This window comes from Mustelus asterias, chromosome 10, assembly GCF_964213995.1.
Source record: "Mustelus asterias chromosome 10, sMusAst1.hap1.1, whole genome shotgun sequence".
Lineage (NCBI taxonomy): Eukaryota > Metazoa > Chordata > Chondrichthyes > Carcharhiniformes > Triakidae > Mustelus > Mustelus asterias.
The window spans coordinates 104,264,287-104,284,969 of record NC_135810.1 but is presented as its reverse complement, the minus strand read 5'-3'; the positions used below and the strand labels follow the sequence as shown (position 1 = coordinate 104,284,969).

Genomic DNA, 20,683 nt, shown 5'->3' with positions numbered 1-20,683 from the left:
CGGGAATCGAACCCAGGACCCTGGAGCTGTGAAGCAGCAGTGCTAACCACTGTGCTACCGTGCCGCTGTTGGGAGCTAAATTATCCACTCTCCCTTTTGTTCTCTCTCCTCTCTTGTTTACTTTCCTTTAATTAGTTCTTCTGTTCTCTGTCTGTAGCCTTCAACATGAAAAGCTGCTCCTGAGGGTTGTTTCTCTGGATATGGCATATTATGCACTCTGGTCTCCTTTTGTCCTGTACTTTCTTGAAAACCATCTTGACATTCCCAGATCCAACCTAAACAAAAACCTTGAATGTAAATTTTTACTGACTTTTTTATTGTTCACATTCTCCCTTTCCAGTTCTTTTAGAGCCAAAAGGACTCGATGTTAACTCTACATTCTTTTCTTACAGTCATTGCCAGACCTGCTGAGTTTTTCCAGCATCCTCTGTTCTTATTTCAGATTCCAGCATCTGCAGTATTTTGCTTATTTCGGTGTCCTATCTTGTGTTCAGTTTAGTTACAAATAGAATCATAGGATCTCTACAGTGCAGAAGGAGGCCATCGAACCTGCACCGACAGCAATCCCAGTCAGGCCCTATTCCCGTAACCCAACGTATTTACCCTGCTAATCCCCCTGACACTAAGCAATTTTTAGCAGGGCCAATCAACACAACCCACACATCTTGGGAGTGTGGGAGGAAACCAGAGCACCCGGAGGCAACCCATACACTGGGAGAATGTGTAAACTCCACACAGACAGTGACCCGAGGCCGGAATTGAACCCGGGTCCCTGGTGCTTTGAGGCAGCAATGCTAACCACTGTGCCACCATATCGCCCTTGAATTTTATCTATCACCAGCATTCCAGCAGAGAGTTCCATGTAGCACATACGTTGAAGTCAATCATTTTGTTTCTGTAATTGTAGTATTTGTGTAATTACTACAGAACTCCATTCAAAACTGTTTCAAAAATTAATTTGGATATAAAGTTAAAGTTTATTTATTACATTAACACTGCAATAAAGTTTCGGTGAAAATCCCCTAGTCGCCACACTCCGGCACCTGTTCTGGTACACTGAGGGAGAATTTAGCATGACCAATGCACCTATCCAGCACATCTTTTGGACTGTGGGAGGAAACCGGAGCACCCGGAGGAAACCCACGCAGACACGGGGAGGAGGTGCAGATTCCACACAGTCACCCAAGCTGTGAATTGAACCCAGGTCTCTAGCGCTGAGAGGCAGCAGTGTTAACCACTGTGCCCCCATGCGGCCTATATAGAAGCTCATAACATTTAATTTGATTATTTCAAACCCCGGGCACTTTAAATATCAGACTTCAGATATTAAGAATTGCGCAGTTACCGGTACTACTTTTTGGGCAGGGAGTGTTTATTAAATCATTAAAATCAACTTTGGCCCATGTCATTAGTTTTGTATCTAGAATAATGATGAAGCAAGGAGATAATGTTCAGCTTCTAATGTTTGCATTTGTATAGAACCATTTATATAATTGCCCCAAAGGGTTTCACAAAAAGGTGCAAGGAAAACTGACCACCTGGATGGACAGAAAATTTGTTTAAACTCAGATATTGTGACTTGGAATTTATTAATAGTAGGACGAGTCAGGTTAAGCAAGATGTACTGAAGTTCAGCCAAAGGGAGTATTCAGAACAGTAATAGTGGATGAGATTGCAGAGATAATGGAAAGAGAGGTGCATTTTTCACAACTTCGAGGTGTTAAAAGACACTTTAAGCCAATTATGTATTTTTGAAGTGTGGTCACTTTTCTCTAAGAATTGTAGCAACAAATTTGCAAGTCTTCTCAAACAGCAATGTGATAATGACCACTTTGGTAGGAATAACAGATGTGTTGAGTATAGGGCTAACGGGAGGACTTTGAATAGTGTGGAGGAGCAGAGGGATCTAGGTGTATGTGTGCATAGATCCCTGAAAGTTGGGAATCAAGTAGATAAGGTTGTTAAGAAGGCATATGGTGTCTTGGCGTTTATTGGTAGGGGGATTGAATTTAGGAGTCGTAGCGTTATGTTGCAACTGTACACAACTCTGGTGCGGCCGCACTTGGAGTACTGTGTGCAGTTCTGGTCCCCACATTACAGGAAGGATGTGGAGGCTTTGGAGAGGGTGCAGAGGAGGTTTACCAGGATGTTGCCTGGTATGGAGGGGAGATCCTATGAGGAGAGGCTGAGGGATTTGGGATTGTTTTCGCTGGAAAGGCGGCGGCTAAGAGGGGATCTTATTGAAACATATAAGATGATTAGAGGTTTAGATAGGGTGGATAGTGATAGCCTTTTTCCTCTGATGGAGAAATCCAGCACGAGGGGGCATGGCTTTAAATTGAGGGGGGGTAGTTATAGAACCGATGTCAGGGGTAGGTTCTTTACCCAGAGGGTGGTGAGGGATTGGAATGCCCTGCCAGCATCAGTAGTAAATGCGCCTAGTTTGGGGGCGTTTAAGAGATCCGTAGATAGGTTCATGGACGAAAAGAAATTGGTTTAGGTTGGAGGGTCACAGTTTTTTTTTAACTGGTCGGTGCAACATCGTGGGCCGAAGGGCCTGTTCTGCGCTGTAATGTTCTATGTTCTATGTTCTAAATCATCAGTTTTTAGCTACTGAGGGATAAATATTGGCCTGGGCGCTAAATGGTGGGATTGATCTCGCCTGATCTCTTCAATACAGTTCCATGGGATCTTTTATGTTCATGTGAAAGGACAGGCAGGTCCTCAGTTTAACATCTAATCCAAAAGACAGTGCTTACTGCGCTGTAGATGCATCGTCTAGATTTGTGCTCAAAACCCTGGTGTAGGATTTAAACCCTGCGACCTTCTGATGCACTGGCGAAACTGCTACCAACTGAGCCACAGCTAATAGACTGGGAGAAATTGAGAGTTGGAGGGAATGACAGACACACAGATTTAAAAATTAGAGGATTGTACGCATATGTTACCCTCTTATTCAAAAGAGGGCATAAGAATTAGCCCAATATCTACAGGCCAGTCAGTTCAACCTCAATGGTGGAAAAGCTTTTATAAACAGTAATTCAAGGCAAAATTAACTGTCACTTGGAATATGGATTAATTAAGGAAAGCCTGCACAGACTTGTTATGAGCAAATTGTGTTTAATTGGATTGAGTTTTTAAAATATTTTTGTTGAAAGCTTTTACATTTACAAATAATGCAACAACCTCTGAGATTGGTACAGCACAGCAATCTATGTATACAGAAAAGATGAGCAAATATTCATAAAATTATTATTGTAGTCAGCCCCTCCTTGCGTATGGATAATGAAAGGTGACCAGAAGAGTGGGGATCTCGGTAACAGGATAAAGCCATGAACATTGGTACCATGGTGCATGCCCTCCCCTACAGGATAACAAGGACAGAGTTTCGCAATCTAAAGGATTTCTAATGGGGTAATTACAACTAATTGGGGCCTAACCAGACATCCCAGGGCATCCAGGCAATAAAACAATATCCTAGAGAGAGGAGCAGCAGGATACTCCCATCAATACAAAACATGGTGTGACAGCATACATTCACACACTGGAGACCAAAGATTCTTACCCAAAGTGATCTCAATCTAAGGCAACGCTCTGGCCTTGGCATCATGTAGAAATCCTGAGCCATTTTCCAGCAAGGAAACCCCACCAACAAGTCGAAAAAAACCTGTCAAGGCACCCATCAACTGGATATCTCGGGGAGAGATACAACTCTCCTCCGACAAGATAGGGAAGCCCTCCTTGTTAAACATAACAAATCAGAGCAAGGAAGCCCCAGAGAAGAACATCAGGGTCAGTCAATGGATGCAAAGTATGGTCTTAGTGATGTCTACTTTCACAAAAAAGACATCAGGAAGAGTAGCAAAACCTCATAATAAACAGGATATACCCACACCCCCAGGGGAGTCCACACTTCAAGAAGGAGAACAGTTCAGATGTCTACATATAAAACCACCTGGAGGAGGGTATCCTACTTCCAGCCCTTTCTCCAACTGAAGAACAACTCCAATCCCCAGGGGAACCAAGTCACCGAAGGAGAACAGACCAGAAGCCCCCCAAAAGGGGGACATCTTGGGGAGGGTGAATTTGGTGTTTTTATGTTTTCAGTGGGGAAAAATGCCATGTTCAGTATTTTGATCTTCACTTGAAGGTGGTTGTGACTCATTCACAGGAATGTTAGACAGGTAATCTGACAGAATGGAGGCAATCGAGAGAAGGGCAACAGCATACATATGGAAGCAGCTTCTATCCCTGGGGGAATGGTGGTTTTGAATGGGAGTGAGAACTACGGGCACACTATCAGCCAACGTGGGAGCTAGCTGTTGGAGTATTGCATCCATTGTAGGAATGTTGTAAAAAGCACTGGTTCAAGATGTTGCTAGGACCAAAATATTACAGTTGTGGAAAGAGATTAAAGGAGATTGTGCTTTTGCTTTTCCCTCCACTGGAGCTGGGACAGTTGAGGAAAAATAGGTTAGGATTGGTTCAAAGATTGCCTTGCTGAACCGTAGAAGCAATAATGTAAGGTCATGAATTTAAGATCTTGCACAGCTTCAGGGAAGCTGAGAACAAAAACACAATGTGTAGTTAGTCTGCAGTTCTCTCATGTAAATGGTTACTGTTAATAAATAGTCGAGTTAATGTAGAATAAATAAACAATTGTTTTAAAATGGAATTATTTACTTGGATGAATAGGAATAATAAACAATATGGAGAGCCAACAGGACTAGGATTAAACTGTGACTAGGGGGAAATACCAGCACGTTTTCTGTTCAGATAAGTGGCTATTTTTGTGTTCAACGGTGTCCATTTTCAGGAAAGATTATGGACAGCGATTGCTTTAATGGAGACTAGTCTGCTGCCCTCCCTTTGCTCGCCCCTCATCAGGAAGGTGGTTCTGTGGGTGCCATTAGCTTTTAAAGTGTCTCCCAAAATGATCAGTTGTATAAATTTGGGCAGAGTGCTCAGTGAAGAGGTCATCATCTGGATTTTGTGCTTACCATTGGTCACATAGAATATAGAATCCCTACAGTCCAATAGGAGACCATTTGGCCCATCGAGTCTGCACCGACCACAATTTCACCCAGGTCCATAAATACCCCACGTATTTATCCTGCTAATCCCCTGACTCAGGAGCAATTTAGCATGGCCAATCAACCTAACCCGCACATCTTTGGATTATGGGAAGAAACTGGAGCACCTGGAGGAAACCCACGCAGACACTGGGAGAACATGCAAACTCCAGAGAGTCATCCAAGCTGGGAATCGAACTCTGATCTCTGGCACTGAGGGTGCCACCCTTTGGTCTTTTCAGCTGCATCAAAGCACAGAGTGGGAAATGAAATCAGTACATTTGAAGTGCTTCACTTGATGTCAGTCTACTTGGCTTTGAACCCATTGGTGCTGCGATCTAAAAATAAGACATGGAAACTGTAAAGCAGGGCACTCCGTATCTGTATAGGGAAAAGACCAATGAGGACTCGGCCTGGTTTCTGTCACTCGGATTCAAACGAGCTTTCTTAAGTAAGTGTCCAACAAGGGAAGCAAGTGTTTAGAATTAATATAGAATCATAGAATCCCTATAGTGCAGGAGGCGGCCATTGGGCTCATTGAGTCTACACTGACCATCTTATCCAGAGCCACTCCACGCCCTATTCCTGCAACCCCACAGATTTACCCAGCTAATCTCCCTAACCTACCAATCTTTGGACACTAGTTGACAATTTAGCATGGACAATCCACCTAGCCTGCACAGCTTTGGACTGTGGGAGGAAACCGGAGCACCCGGAGGAAACCCATGCAGGCACGGGGAGAACGTGCTACCTCCAAGAGACAATCACCCAAGGCTGGAAATGAACCCAGGTGTCAGGTGCTGAGAGGCAGCAGTGCTAACCACTGTGCCACCATGCCATAAACCAGCATAACTGCAAAAGCTGCTTAATTTTCCCCTGATTCTGTGTTCATTGCCACTAGAGATCTATATTTTTTAGCATGCTTGGATTCTGGCCATCACTGTCAAGAGCAGCATTTCTTGCATGTCACTAATTGCCTTAGTGATGGTGGACCACCTTCTCGAATGCTATCATCTGTGTGGGGAAAGTGTTATTGTTGAACACTTGAAGCTTCTGTTCTCGGCCTATCATTGGTTTTTGAAGTATGACATACTCCAATATTGTCTAGGATTTTAGCTGATCTCTGCTTTGTTTTTCAAGCAGGGGGCCTATTACACACAGCCCGTGTATGCAGCACAGCCTCATGTCATCCACCATACCACAGTGGTGCAACCCAATAGCATTCAACCTGCTATTTACCCAACTTCTGTCCCTGCTCCACGCACCAATGGGATGGCTATGGGAATGGTTGCTGGGACTACCATGGCGATGACAGCAGGTAAGGTGTACAGTACTTAATTAGCTACTATTGTAAATGTAAGCATCACTGTAATCACTCTTTGATATGTCACCCAAGGTGCAAAACTTAGCCCATATCTCCTCTCAGAAGATATGAATCATGAGGAATTCCGTTCCCCAAGGTGGACTGCAGTACTTGGTTACCTGGCTGAGAATTGAACCTCTTTGAGATGGGTCTAATTAGAGATTGTAAAACTAATGGCATGAGAAAGGCCTCTTTGACCCAAACATACTCTTCCATTCTGTTGGAAGGTCATAGGCCAAAAATGTTAGCACATTCTATTAACATAAATGCTGCCAGATCTGCTGAGTATTTCCAGCATTTTCTGTTTTTATTTCATAATGTAATGGCTTCTAGTATATTTAACCACCTAAGGGAGTTTTAACTATTCCAAAAGCTGGTATTGTTAAATCTGCTGGATTTCAGTCTAATCTGAATTACCTCAGCTAGTTTACTGCATCTATAACTCCAGCAGAGAAGCTGTTACATTAGAGGTTTGTTTCTAAACTACTCGTAGTAACGGAAACTCCGGGTAACCATCAAATAAGGCAATAAATTATTTATTTATAAACAGCGAAACTATTTTTACAGGATACAGCAATCCATGCGCCAACTGTGCACATAGTCCAGACTGGGTTTAAAGCCCCCCACCCTCCTATAGGCTGCGAGCACTCCCATTTTATTGGATGAGAAGTCATGTGGTCTCTGAGATTTGCCGCGAAACCATCCAAAGATCATCCTGAGCCATAATCACAGAATGCTCACAGCACAGGACATGGTCCACTGAAGAAGCAATTCACCTAGTGCTACTCTCCTGCCTTTTTCTCATACTGTAACATTTTCCTTTTCACAGTTATCCAATTTATTTCTGAAAGCCTGAATTGACTCTTCCTCCACCATATTCTTAGGCAGCACATTCTAGATCTTAACCACTTGCTACGTGAAAAGGCTTTTCCTCACGTTGCCATTGCTTATTTTGCCAACTGAATCTGTGTCCTCTGGTTCTTGAGTCTTCCACCAGTGGGAACAGTGTCTCCCTATCTACACTGTCTAGACCCCCTCATGATTTTGAATACTTCTATCATATCTCCTTTCAACCTTCTCTTCACCTAAGAACACAATCCCAACATCTCCAATCTATCTGCATAACTGAAGTTCCTCCTCCCCAGAATCTTTTCTGCAATCTCTAGAATGCCTTTGCATCTTTCCTGAAACATGGCACCGGAGTTGGATGCAATGCTTTAGTTGAGGTCCAACCAGTGTTCTATACAAGTTTAACAACTGTTTTTCCATTCCACCAATGAATATATTGGTGCCATTTCATGCTCTTGTCTGGACTTGGAAAAATTTATTGATTTTTGTTTACAATTTCCACCCCTTTCTCATGGTCAATCTCCGACACTTCCCTTCCTTTTCCTCTCTGGTGATAGATCACCAATAATCATTACATGCCTACTGACTCCCATAGCTACCTCAACTGCAACTCCTCACACCCTGCTTCCTATAAGGACTCCATCCCATTCTCCCAGTTTCTCATCTGTTCTAATGATGCTGCTTTCGAAAACGGCGCTTCTGTCATTTCTGGCTCTTTCCTTAACCAAGGTTTCTTCCCTTGGTTGACAGTTCACTCAACCAGATCCGACCCATTTCCCACACCTCTGCCCTCACTCCCTCCTCCAGCTTCTGCATTCAAAGAATCATCCTCCGCCAACTCCAGCATGATGCCCATGTGAAACACATCTTCCCCTTGCCCATTCCATAGGGACTGCTCCATCCCTGATAGCCTGGTCCACTCCTCCATCACCCCCAACTCCTCATTCCCTTCCCACAGCACCGTCCCTTGCAATCACAGAAGGGGTAACACCTGCCCCCTTTAGCTCCTCTTTGCTTGCCATTCAATGCCCCAAACACTTTCAGTTAAAACAACATTGCACTTGCACCTTCAATTTAGTCTTCTGTATTTGCTGCTCCCACTGTGGTCTCTTCTACATTAGGGAGATTAAATGTAGAGTGGGTGACAGCTTTGTGGAACACCTTGGCTTAGTCTGCAAGCATAACCCTAACTTTCCTGTTGCTTACAATTTTAGCTCAGCACCTTGCTCTCATGCTCACATGTCCATCGTTGACCTGCTGCCATGTTCCAATGAAGCCCAACGCAAGCTAGAGGAGCAGCAACTCTTCCGATTTGGCACCTTACAACCCCCAGGCCTCAGCACTAATTTCAAAAACTTTAGACTGACCTTTCTGCTCCACCTTAACACAAACCCCCACCCAACTCTCCCCCAATAGGCCATCTGTCACTTGTTCTAAGTTTTGTTTTCCCCACTGAGCACTGACCTTGGTTCTCCTATTAACACATTCTGCTATTTTACCTTTATGCAACCATCAGCACCTTCCATAGTCCTTCACATTCATTAACACTTCCTCTGCCTTGTGCCCTCTGCTTTGTTGCAATCTCTCCTAGCTCCTATCTATCATTGACCACCTTCTTGCTCCACCCCCTCTTAAACAGTATATAATCCATCAAATTTCTCCCTCTTTAACTCTGAAGAAAAGTCATATGGATTTGAATCATTAACTGTTTCTTTCTCCCCAGATGCTGCCAGACCTGCTGAGCTTTCCAGCATTTTCTGTTTTTATTTCAAATTTCCAGCATCCGCAGTATTTGTTTTTATTTAACCTGACTTCCTTGCTCATGTATTCTAGGCACCTATTAATAAAGCCTATAATGCCATATGCCTTATTAATCTCACACACAAACTGTCCTGCCACCTTCAGTGATGTGTACACATTTACACCCAGGTTCCTGTGCTCCCACACACCATATATTGTCCTTCTGCATTCTTCCTACCAAAATTAATTGCTTCACACTTCTCTACATTAATTTTCATAATCATCCATGTGTCTTTAAACTGCCCCGTACACCAGGGTCTAAGTAAAGTGTGGAGTTTGCCCATTCTCCCCGTGTCTGTGGGTTTCTTCCGGGTGCTCCGCTTTCCTCCCACTGTCTAAAGATGTGCGAGTTAGGTTGATTTGCCATGCTAAATTGCCCCTTTAGTGTCAGGGGGATTAGCAGGCTAAAACGTGGGGCTAAGGGGATTGTTGGTGCAGGCTCGATGGGCCGAATGACTGTCTTCTGTACTGTAGGAATTCTATATCAAAGAATAAGAACCTGAACACCGACATCTGGGGGACTCCATTATAAACCTCTCCAATCTTTAAAAAAAAAACAACTGCTCACCTCTACTCTTAATATATCTGCCTTTTATTTGATGAGCTCTAACTTTGACTTGAAGACCATGTGCAGCACATCAACTGCATTACCCTTATTATTCTATTACCTCATCAACAAGTTGGTTAAACACAATTTGCCCTTAAACCCATGCTAGCTTTCTATAACCCAAATTTGTCAAGTAATTTTGGCCCAAATTATTGTCAGAAGCTTCCCCACCACTGAGGTTAAACTAACCTGTAGTTGCAGTCTTTTACACCCTTGTTCAAAAAATGGTGTATTGTTTGCAGTTCTCCAGTACCCTGGCATCATCCTCGAGTCTGACAAGAATTGGAAAATTATGGCCAGTGCCTCTGTAATTTCCACACTCGAGTCCCTCTGCATCCTTGGATGCATCTCATTCGCCCCTTCTCCATTGTTAACTTCTAAGTACAAACAGCCTTTCCAATACCTTGATCAACTTTAAACCCCTCAAGTGTGTGAACTGTCTCCCGTCTCACCATGATCTGGGCAGTATCTCCTTTGGTAAAGACAGACGTAAAGTATTAATTTAGTTCCTCAGCCATGCCTCCTACCTCCAGTTGATCCCCTTTTTGGTCCCTAATCAGTCCCACTCCTTTCCACCTTTTAATTTATGTCTATAGAAAATATTTGGATTTTCTTTTGTGTTACCTGTAATCTTGATGAATTATCTTGTTAATATGCTGTGTCTAAGCTTGCACATGAATGGCCAGTCTCTTGCTTGAGATACCACCAGCTATTCGTTGTAATGATTTGACATATCCCGTTTGTGTTCTTAAACCCCAAGCATTATAGCGTCATTGCTGATCAAGTGAAAGAAAAAAGAATGGCTTGTATTTTAAATGCGGTTTCATCACACCCCTCAAGTATCCCAAATTGTTTTATGTGCAATTCATTACTTTAAAATGAACTGCACAGTGACTATTACAGTGAAGCCAGCTTTGGAGATGACTCTTCTCACTCGGACAAGAGCGCAACCAAGGCAGTCGACCTATGTGAGGAATGCGATGGTAACTTAGCACAGTAGTAGGAACTTTAACTTTTGAAATAGGTGGTATGTTGAATTCCTTCGCTACCTACATCTTCGGTACATTGTGGCAAAAGAATGCCAACATGGCACAAAAGTGGGAAGGCTAAGAATTTGAGATCTAAAAATGGTAAGTCTGATGCATCAAAAAGCCTATTCCTTTCTAGTCATAGAATAGGCATAGAATCCCTACAGTGCAGAGGAGGCCATTCGGCCCATCGAGTCTGCACCGACAACAATCCCACCCAGACCCTATTCCTCTAACCCCACATATTTACCCCGCTAGTCCCCCTGACGCAAGAGGCAATTTATCATGGCCAATCAACCTAACCCGCACACCTTTAGACTGAGAGGAAACCGGAGCACCTGGAGGAAACCCACGCAGACATGGGGAGAATGTGCAAACTCCACACCAGACAGTCACCTGAGGCCGGAATGGAACCTGGGTACCTGGCGCTGTGAGGCAACAGTGCCACCGTGCTGCCCTCCTAATCACTCATCTACATTTAAAAAAAAAAAAATCTGAACAAGTTTGAAAGCCATTAGAATAAATGCTCAAGGGAAATCAGTTGAAACTTGACTCGATTTGTGAAAATAACTTCCCATGTGGTTTAAAATTTGAAATAAAGAATTGTTGAATATCCTTATTACCTGCTGTGCCAATTCCATTGTGTACGTCTTAATGTAGTGCAGCATATTTATTACAAGGTTCATAGAATAATTTTTTCTGTCTGAAAGAGTTGAGACAAATTTCTGTACTAAACTGAAGTTTTGATTTCCCCTGCCTCAAAAGGGACTCTGCTGACTACGCCACAACACACCCAACTAGGACCACATCAAGTTTCTGTGCCAACGTACAGGACTCAAGGAACACCTGCGTATAGCTATGTACCTCCACATTGGTAAATTCACAACCAATTCATGTAAGTTAACATGCAATATTAGTAAAGATTTGGTGTGTATATGTAAACTAATGTTTAGTGATGACTTGCCTTGATTGGTTCCAAAATGTAATTTGTAAGACTTTTTATCATGTTAACAATCTCTCAACACTTGGCTTCAGGTTTGAACGTAGGATCTTCAGCTACTCATCGTACTTCACACAATTACCTGAGAATATAAAAGAACAATTTCTGCCATCCCAATATTTTTGTTGCAACATCACATGTATTGTTTCTTTTTCATGTAATCAGTATAAAATCTGGAAAAGCAAAACTCTGTGCTTTCCAAGTGCTGAAAATTTTTAACATTTGCTTCAACATTTGGGAATAGGAAAAATTATTTGGGCTAATCGCAATGTCTAAATTGTCTGATTTTTTTTTTTAAAGTCTTTGCCTGTGTGAACAATGTGTACAGGTTATCCACCCATTTGATATAATGTTGAAAATTTCTATTCACAAATAAAATCCCCTTTCCAATGAGAACATAAATTTACACAGAGGCTGCAACACCGAAATGGCCAAATGCGCAACAGTCCACCTTCCATGTGGGTAAATATTTCTAATCATAAAATTGATGGGAGTTTATTTCCTGTTTGGCTCTGAACTCATTTCTTAAGTATCCTGTAAAAGAATACGGTATGTTTTATGTTGTGGAGCAGTGCTGTATACAGTATTACAGTTGGAAGCATAACCATTGTCTTATGTATGTCTCAATTAATATTCTACCCCTCTGCTGATGCGTGACATATTACTTGCGCCACTTCTTTGCAGCTTAGTACTAGACTGGTTTAAATGATTTTCAACAACAGCATCCAAGTCCCTGCCTGATCTGTACATCCTGTAACACCATTAAATCCATGCACTGACTCCCTGCTCCCCTTAACATGTGCCTACATTGAGCTCCATTTGTTACCTAATGGAACAACTTACTAAAAGATTCAAATCTTAATCTGGATGCATTCTTTCTTCGTTCTGTCTCCAACATAATATTTGCAAAATTGGATATCTATGCATGCGTTTCTAAATGAGGAGAAGCTGCTTCCCAGTTTTAGAAAACTGGGATGTGAGTAATCTGAATGTGCTGTCTTCATGATGCTGCTTCTGATTCTTCGGTTCAAACCAGTTTCTTACCCTCTGAATTGCTGTTCACACTAAATTTAAATTTAAGATCTTTATAGATCTAATTAATTACACCAATATTTTATCCAGTAGACCAATGTTTCTCATTTACAATTTTAAAATAATATAAATATTGCCAATTTTAATTCAGGTCACCTTGTTGCACAACTGGCGAATCTGCACTATAACTGCAGCTACATGATGAAAGCACAGTTGCACCCCCCCACCACCTCCTTCATGACTGCCTGAGGCTGAAGCAGATACTTCACAGCTTTGGGGTTCTATTTGACTCTCAACTAAACCCCTATCCTCACCATCACGGAAAATGCCTACAGTCACGTCATTAACATTGCCAGGCTCCACCTTGCCTCCACTTATCTGCTGCTGAAGCTTTCATCCATACTTACGAGCACCTCCAGACAGGATTTTTTGAATAGTGTCCCGGCTGGCCTCATCATCCACTTGGCAAAAAGAGTTTGTTCAGGGCTGTCTTAGTTTGGTTTCATTTATAAATATCCAAGTTTCTAGATTGAGACCTTCAGCTTAGAATTTAAGATTTAACATTTATGTACAAAAATGCAAATAAAGCTTTACAAAATCATTGCTTATCATGTATATATTTTCAGTAGAGCTAAGTTAGTTACACACAGATGGTTTTCCTCATATTCAAATTAACAGTTTTTCAGATGCGGCATAGCATGATTTAAAGTTATGGTTCATTTTTATCTTTCTGCAGATCTGGAGTCAGACATTGTATGCAACTACTCAAGTCTTACGTTGGTGCTTGTGCATTGAAGCCACATGGCACCGAATCTGTTTGCAAGAACAAAGTGCAAAGGTCACTTTATGCATCATTTAGTGTTTTTTTTTGTAAAAGCTGCTTTTCTCCAAACTTCTGCCTCATTTAAGTTCTTTTCCATCATAGCTACTCAAAATTGTTACAGACCAATGTTTGTTATCACAAGCGAGGCTGTGGCCAAAGAGGCCTATTCAATGGTGAGAATACATGTCATTCTTTTAAAAATGCATGTTTCACCATTTCCATTACTGAGATCCTATAAGGAGATTTATATTGAGATTTAAATAAATGAGTCCAACCTGAATATGATGCATCATCTCCAAGAAAGGCAAATACGTTCTTTCAGTTTAAAGAGAACAATGGTTATGTCTCTTTAATCTGATCTGTTGGTGTTCTTGATCTTGCACATTCTGATCTTACATATTAACCATAAAATCTTAGACATTCAGTTTGGACATTAGCCTTGCTAGTTGCATTTAAAAGGCATTATCAAAATTAGCACTCACCACTGAAACGGCCTTTAATCTTTTTTTAAAATTTTTGACAGTAGAATTCAGGAAAGCTTTGAGGGTTTAAAGGGATAAAGAATTAATGGAGCACTCCATTCATTGCTACAGTGCAGTGAATTCTTCCGATGACTTAAGTAATTCAGCATCATTTGTTTGAGTTGGTTGGCCGGACACTTTGTTCAAGATAAAGTGAGTGGTTGAGCACCGTTTCTCCCCGCCCACCAATCCATTACAGCTATTTAATCAGCATTGTGTTCTTTAAGTTCTAAATACAGGTTGCACTGTATCAGAAATTGGGAATTCTATGGCATTGGCTTTCTTTGTCAGGAATGTTACGAAATCTGGATTCACTCTACAAGACAAGTACATCTCCTTGAACCTGAGAAGTCCTGCGCATTATGATACTGTTGAGCTCCTTGGAATTATTTTGGATTTTATTATGCAGTATCCCTTTATCAAATTAATCCGGTTGTCAGTTTGTTAAAGTCATCAGCTGACAGTATTGCAATTTTTTGAAAGAGGTGAAAGTACATCATTTAAATATTGTATAACTTTAAGTGAAGTGATAAGGTTTCGAAAGTGAAGGCAGAGTTTTCTTATCCTTGTCTTGATGAAAGGACCTGGGTAGAAGAATGCTGCAGCTCTAAAGCTCTTGAAGGTCTTAGTTGACAGGAATTTGTGGGACAATACCATCCACGTAGAATGGGGACAGTTTGTTTAAAGTCATGGAAGTGAGGTGAATATTCGTGTCTAGCAAGTGAGTTCTTTCTGCCCTGTATGGTAAAGTTTTTGGAAATGAATGTATATGACTGGAGAGCACTGACAAGGATATGAGATAAAGCAAATTGAGATTTAGGGAGCGTATATTTTCCTTCAACTTAGAAACGGCCACATATCAGAATTCTGTCAAAATACAGAAGCTAGGTTATGTTGCACAATACATATATAAAAATAATCTATGCTACTAAACAGGTACAAGACTTTATACATGAGTATATATATATATATATATGTAACACACCCATATTGTGTTTGTGGTTATAGCTTAATAGACTGATTCCTGAAAAAAAACTGTATGAGACCTAGATTTTAAATAGAAATGTAATCAAATATATTAAACTCCGTCTGCTGATGCAGAAATTTTTACGTTCAGATCACAATAGAAAGAGGGACTTAAGTGGTTAATTTCCAAAAATACTGGTGGGTGCATTATATGCACCCTCTGCAATCTCAGCCGAACAGATCTTAGTTGCATGGAGCAGCATTCTGCTAAATGTAACCTTGTTTAGTCAAGGTGGGAAAGAGGGTATATTCTGCAATATCAAATGCCTTTCCAGTGCTGAAGTTTTAAGATGGTCACATGCAAATATAATTGTTCAGATTTGTGGGCAGTCAGGAATACCTGCTGCATTCTCAAAAATGAGATATGCCTCTTCAAAACAACATTGCTGCAAAGATGTGATTTAAAATCTTGGTGCTTCTATTTAGCAGTTTTAAAACTAGTTTAAGGTATGCACTTGCATCAGATCCATTTACTTTATATGTAATTGTGACATTTTTGAACAACATTCCATTTGAAAACTTGAGCTCTCTAAAAGTTACATTGGCTTTTTAATCCAGGTTATTTTTCCAGAACAAATATTTGGTCCACTATTTAAAATTGCTGGATTGCCTGAATTTTAGGAATGGATCTCTTATTATGCCATAGATTTAATTAAATAGCTAATTTCTCAGTGAATTTTTTGACTAAGCTTTACTGACCCATTTACATGAGAAAATGCAACTCGGGCTGACTGTTCGGAATGCATTGGTTTTCCATCACTATATTGTTAGAAACATCACGGTGGTTATTTAAATGTTGTCCTTCACTTAAAAGATTGAAGTACAAATTGATAGAGAACAACTTGAGTCCCAGCAAAATGGGAAGGGGGAAGTTATGGTTCTTAATTTAGACACTCTAGAACTGTTGAAAAACTGTCTAATTCCGATATAGAGATCACAAACATCAGGTATGCAGAAATTTTACATTAATACAGATTGATAATAAATAGAAACGTGACTGTCTTAAATTGAAACTGGCGAGCTATAAAACTGAGAATTGGCAAGTACGGATTTTCAAATATTTCAAATGTTTATTATTCAACCTGGAAACTAGAGGGAATATTACTGCAGAATACCAATATTTCAGCAATTAGTCGGAGGAACGCAATTCTGAACAGAGCCACTAATGATGCAAGTGATTATCTTGAAGTTGTTTTCAGTGAAATTTTATTTCATCTCACTGAGAAATCATGATAACATCATCACAACCTTAATAAGATTTTGATATAACTGCACTTAAGATCAGCAGAGCATTAGTAATAGGGCAAAAACTTCAGCATCAGGTTTGGTACAAAGTACAGTGTGCAAAGAGGTAGTGGTATTGTAGTAATTGTCTTCAGGTTGAATCTCCCACTATTAGTTTTGTATGAATTGAACTGGCAAATGGGAACTATTTAGTGTGACATTAGCTGGTTTAGGTCCTTTTGACTCATCTGGTTTTAAGGGTCTGTGAAGTTGTAGTTCTTCAAAGAAGTTCTGTTTGTGTCTAGAATCACGAAGTAAAATCTCCCAGCTGATTGCAATTGTCTGAGTTCTGACTGCCCTTTATGTTGCTGATGTCTTTGTAAATGAAGTTGCTTTAATTAAACTGATCCATTAATTGGGGACAAATATTTCAGCCACATTTGATTAGGTCAGGTTCAGATTAGCAACATTTACTATACTAAAAATGTAAAGAAAATGAATACATAAGGGAACACTTGCAAAACATTCTGATACAATTTGATTTGTACCTGATGGAAATTTACCCTGCAGTCTTTTATTGCTAGATAGTCTAGTTGACTTTTGGCCTTTAGGTATGCATCACTAGATATTCAACTTTCCCAATTTTCTCCTGTTTGTAAATCTCTTATTTGATCTTTGTGTGTGAAGAGAGAGGTTCAATTTGGAACAAAATCAGAGTACAAAGCTTTCTTAACTTTCGCACTAATTTGTACTGAATGAATGATTTATCCCTGGTCAAAATAGCTGCTACGCTTGTACCGTCGGGAGTGCTGGTCTAAATTTAGGACAAAGTTGAGTGCTTTATTCTCCATCAAAACTACTTTTTTTAGCTGACCTGGTAATGATTAATGCATTGACTGGATATTAGAATTCAAATGTTGTCTATTTCCCCAGCACTATTGACCTTGATGGTGAAAAAAATTCACATTTCTTCGTTTTAAAAAATTGCTACTGCTGATATGCTTTATATGGGCATTTTTGAAATTAATTCCCAGTCTTTCACACTTGCTATACATAAATATAGCTGATTGATCTTGGGCAACATTATTGCTGATCACCAGAATACTTCACTCATATGTCAGATCAGTATTTTACCAGCAGCTGTCAAGATGTTTGTGCGGAGTCTGCAAGTTCTCCCCGTGTCTGCGTGGGTTTCCTCGGGGTGCTCTGGTTTCCTCCCACAAGTCCAAAAAATGTGCTGGTTAGGTGCATTGGCCATGCTAAATTGACCCTGAGTGTACCCGAACAGGCGCTGGAGTGTGGCGACTAGAGGATTTTCATAGTAACTTCATTGCAGTGTTAATGTAAGCCTAATAGTGATACAAACTTCTTTAAGGTATTTTGATATCACCCACAGTTGAGCTGATCATCTCACCACAGACCACAAAGACTTTGATGCCTATTTTGATTTTTAAACATCTGTGCACTCATTGCTATTCCCCCTGTAACTTAAATCAGGCAAATGTAATTTTCTTGAATATAAAAAACTTAGTTAGCTGCCACTAATGTTTGTAAGGTAGCCACTATACCATAAAAGTTTATATTGATGTGTGCAGAGAAATATTGCAAACGTTATGTTTGGCCTGTCAATGAAACACAGTGACGGATCACCATAATTATTTTCAAGCTGTGGTAGGTGGTAGCAATGATGTTCTGTCTATAACTCCTTTATCACACCTTCATAGTTTGTTCTTTAAAAATTTGGATTTCCTTTGACTTTGCAAAACCAATAGATTATCTTATTTGTCTGTTAAGTCACAGTAACAAAAATGTATTGGAAGTGTTCCCAGCAGCTCTCCTGATGATCTGTTTTTATAGTACAGGCTTGCGATACAAATACATGATGTGCTGCATAGTACATTGACCTGAACCTGCACCAACGTTGCCATTCATGTATATTTACCTTTTTTTGTTCCTGCTTACCAGCTTATGAGCTAAATCAGATTTCTAATTTTAACTTTTTGCCACATTTTTGAAAAGAAAAATTGTTGCCCAAATTTCAACATGTTTGCATTTTAATTGGACTGAGACTTTTCTTACTCAATAATCAAGCAAATTTTTAAAATTCACATTTCAAAATATTGCAGAATTAACATTGGAAACTTGCAGAATTAACATTGGAAACTTAATTTCAAATCGAACTGAGGTATTTATAGACTGTTCTTTGAATGTTGAATGGCTGATTGGATACTGCCAGATGACTAATATAGTTAAGACAACTATATTATTCTTGACTGTTTAGCTCATAACCAGTGTGTAACTGTATGCAACAAGAGAAAGCATACCAATTAAAACAGGGCGTCTGTTCAACATAATAACCAGGTTTACCAGTTCAGTTGTGATTATACAAGACCTTTTAACAGATTTTTTGTACATCTTTGCTAAATTAAAAAGTACTGTAATGCAAGACTTGAACAATGCATATTAACAGTTGTACTGGCCCAATTCAATGTCATAAGTACTTCAGAATATCAGACTTAAATAGGAGAGATTAAACGGTGTGTACGAGTGTTGCTCCTGTATTTTAAAGAAAGATAACCTAGGAAACCTTTGCAGTTCAGATATGTAATTTAAGCGCTTTTTACCATAAGTGTTATTTAAGTTGTTTAATGATTGATGTTTATTATTCTTAATAGAAAAAACTTTATGGTTTAACTGAAGTTGGATGCTTCTTTGAGCTACAGGGAGCATTTCAGAACACAAGTCTGTGGGCTTTCCTTTTACTGTATTTCAATTGCAGTTTTGGACTTCCTTATTTTGAATTCTATTGGAACACTAATAAAGCAAGAAGAGAATTATGGAAATGTCATTGTCTTCCAAGCGTAGTTCATAGAACGCAAGTGTTTTAATAACGCAGATTAGAAGTTACTTATGGAACCTGAAAGACCCACAGTTTACACTTGTGACTATGAAGTGTAATTCTGTTTTTTTATTTTGTTTTTTGGAAAAGATCAGTTAGTGATCTAAGTGACAGAATTAAGCCAAGAGTTTGTAATTGTATATTTACTGTAAGATGTAGAACATTCAATAACAATTAAAATGTTTACAAAAAAAACACTTGGCAATTTTCTTTTGGTGTTTAATTACTTGGATAAAGTGTCAGAAAATTAGATATAATTCAAAACTAAAGAAAATTTAAACTTTTGAGGGTTGTTGCATGAGTTTTTCTTGGAATCCTGACTTCAGTTTCAGATCTTGACAATGGTTCAGAATTTTTTGAACAGTGAGAATGGAATTTGTGTGTGAAAGTCTGTTGGAATGAACTGCTCCCAACACCACAAAATTTAATACGAAAACCAGGAAGCAAAGTCCATTGAAAAGAAACACCACTTAATTCCTTGTGCAAAAGAGCACTGGTATTCACGTCATGCCAGCAGCAAGCTAACACGATCTACTTGAATATCGCAGTATTTATTTTAATGCTTGCCCCTCAAAATTTGCCCAAATGAAATGTACAATACTTAATCTTACATGTGCTTTAAATTTGTTTGCCTGAGGGGACCAGATATTCTCTCTGCTTCAACATACTTGAATTATAGAATGAAAGAAGAGAAGCGGGCTATTCAGCAGATTGTGCACTTTGTAGTACTTCGGAAGAGTTCTCCAATTTATCTCTCATTCCTGCTCTTTCCCCAGAGCCCTGTAATCATGTATTCAGTTCTGTTTTGAACGTTACGATCCAGTTTGTTTTCACCATCTTTTCAAAGAATGCATCCCAGATGGCAATCATTTGCTGTGCAAAAAAAAACTTGCCTTGGGTAAATCACCTTAAATCAGCTTCATCTTGACCTTTCTGCCACTGGAAGTCGGTTATTTTCTCTTGCAAAACAATTCATGACTTTGAACATCTCTGTCTAATCTCCTGTTAACCTCTGCTCTAAAGCAAATAACCCCAGTCTCTTCACATAACTAAACACACTCATCCCTGGTACCTTTCTCGAAAATCTCTTCTGCATCCTGTCCAAGGTCTTGACCCCTAAAGTGCAGTTCCTAGAATTGAAAGCAATTCTCCAGCTGAGGCCTAACCAAGTGTTTTGTAAAAAATTATGATAACTTTGCTGTACTCAGTTCCATTGTTAAAGCCAGGGACCTCGTGTGCTTTAACATCTCAATTTATTCTGCCACCTTCAAAGATTATTGTACATCTCAATTTCTGTTCCTGTAAACCCATCCATTTAGTTTGTGTTGCCCTTCATTCTTGATGCCAAAATGTATCATTTCACCATCCCCCGTGTTACATGTCTGTGCATTTCACTAGTCTGACTGTCCTTCTGAAGGATATACTTGCACTGGAGATGG

General features: G+C 39.9%; 1 protein-coding gene across 8 annotated transcripts in view; it reads left to right on the top strand.

Moving 5' to 3' along the window:
* The window catches only part of fam168a (family with sequence similarity 168 member A), an 88,469-nt gene extending 69,038 nt beyond the window's left edge, over positions 1 to 19,431 (top strand). For 2 of the 8 annotated variants that reach the window (XM_078222352.1, XM_078222350.1), the window contains 3 exons: positions 6,216 to 6,390; positions 11,485 to 11,614; positions 11,755 to 13,352. In XM_078222352.1, the coding sequence (XP_078078478.1) occupies positions 6,216 to 6,390; positions 11,485 to 11,597 (288 nt within the window). In that variant the 3' untranslated portion in view covers positions 11,598 to 11,614; positions 11,755 to 13,352. Of the gene's footprint in view, positions 1 to 6,212; positions 6,391 to 11,484; positions 11,615 to 11,754; positions 13,353 to 13,487 lie in introns of those variants that run through there. The other 6 variants (XM_078222346.1, XM_078222348.1, XM_078222349.1 and 3 more) reach the window with 5 other exon arrangements.
* Positions 19,432 to 20,683: the final 1,252 nt, after the last annotated feature.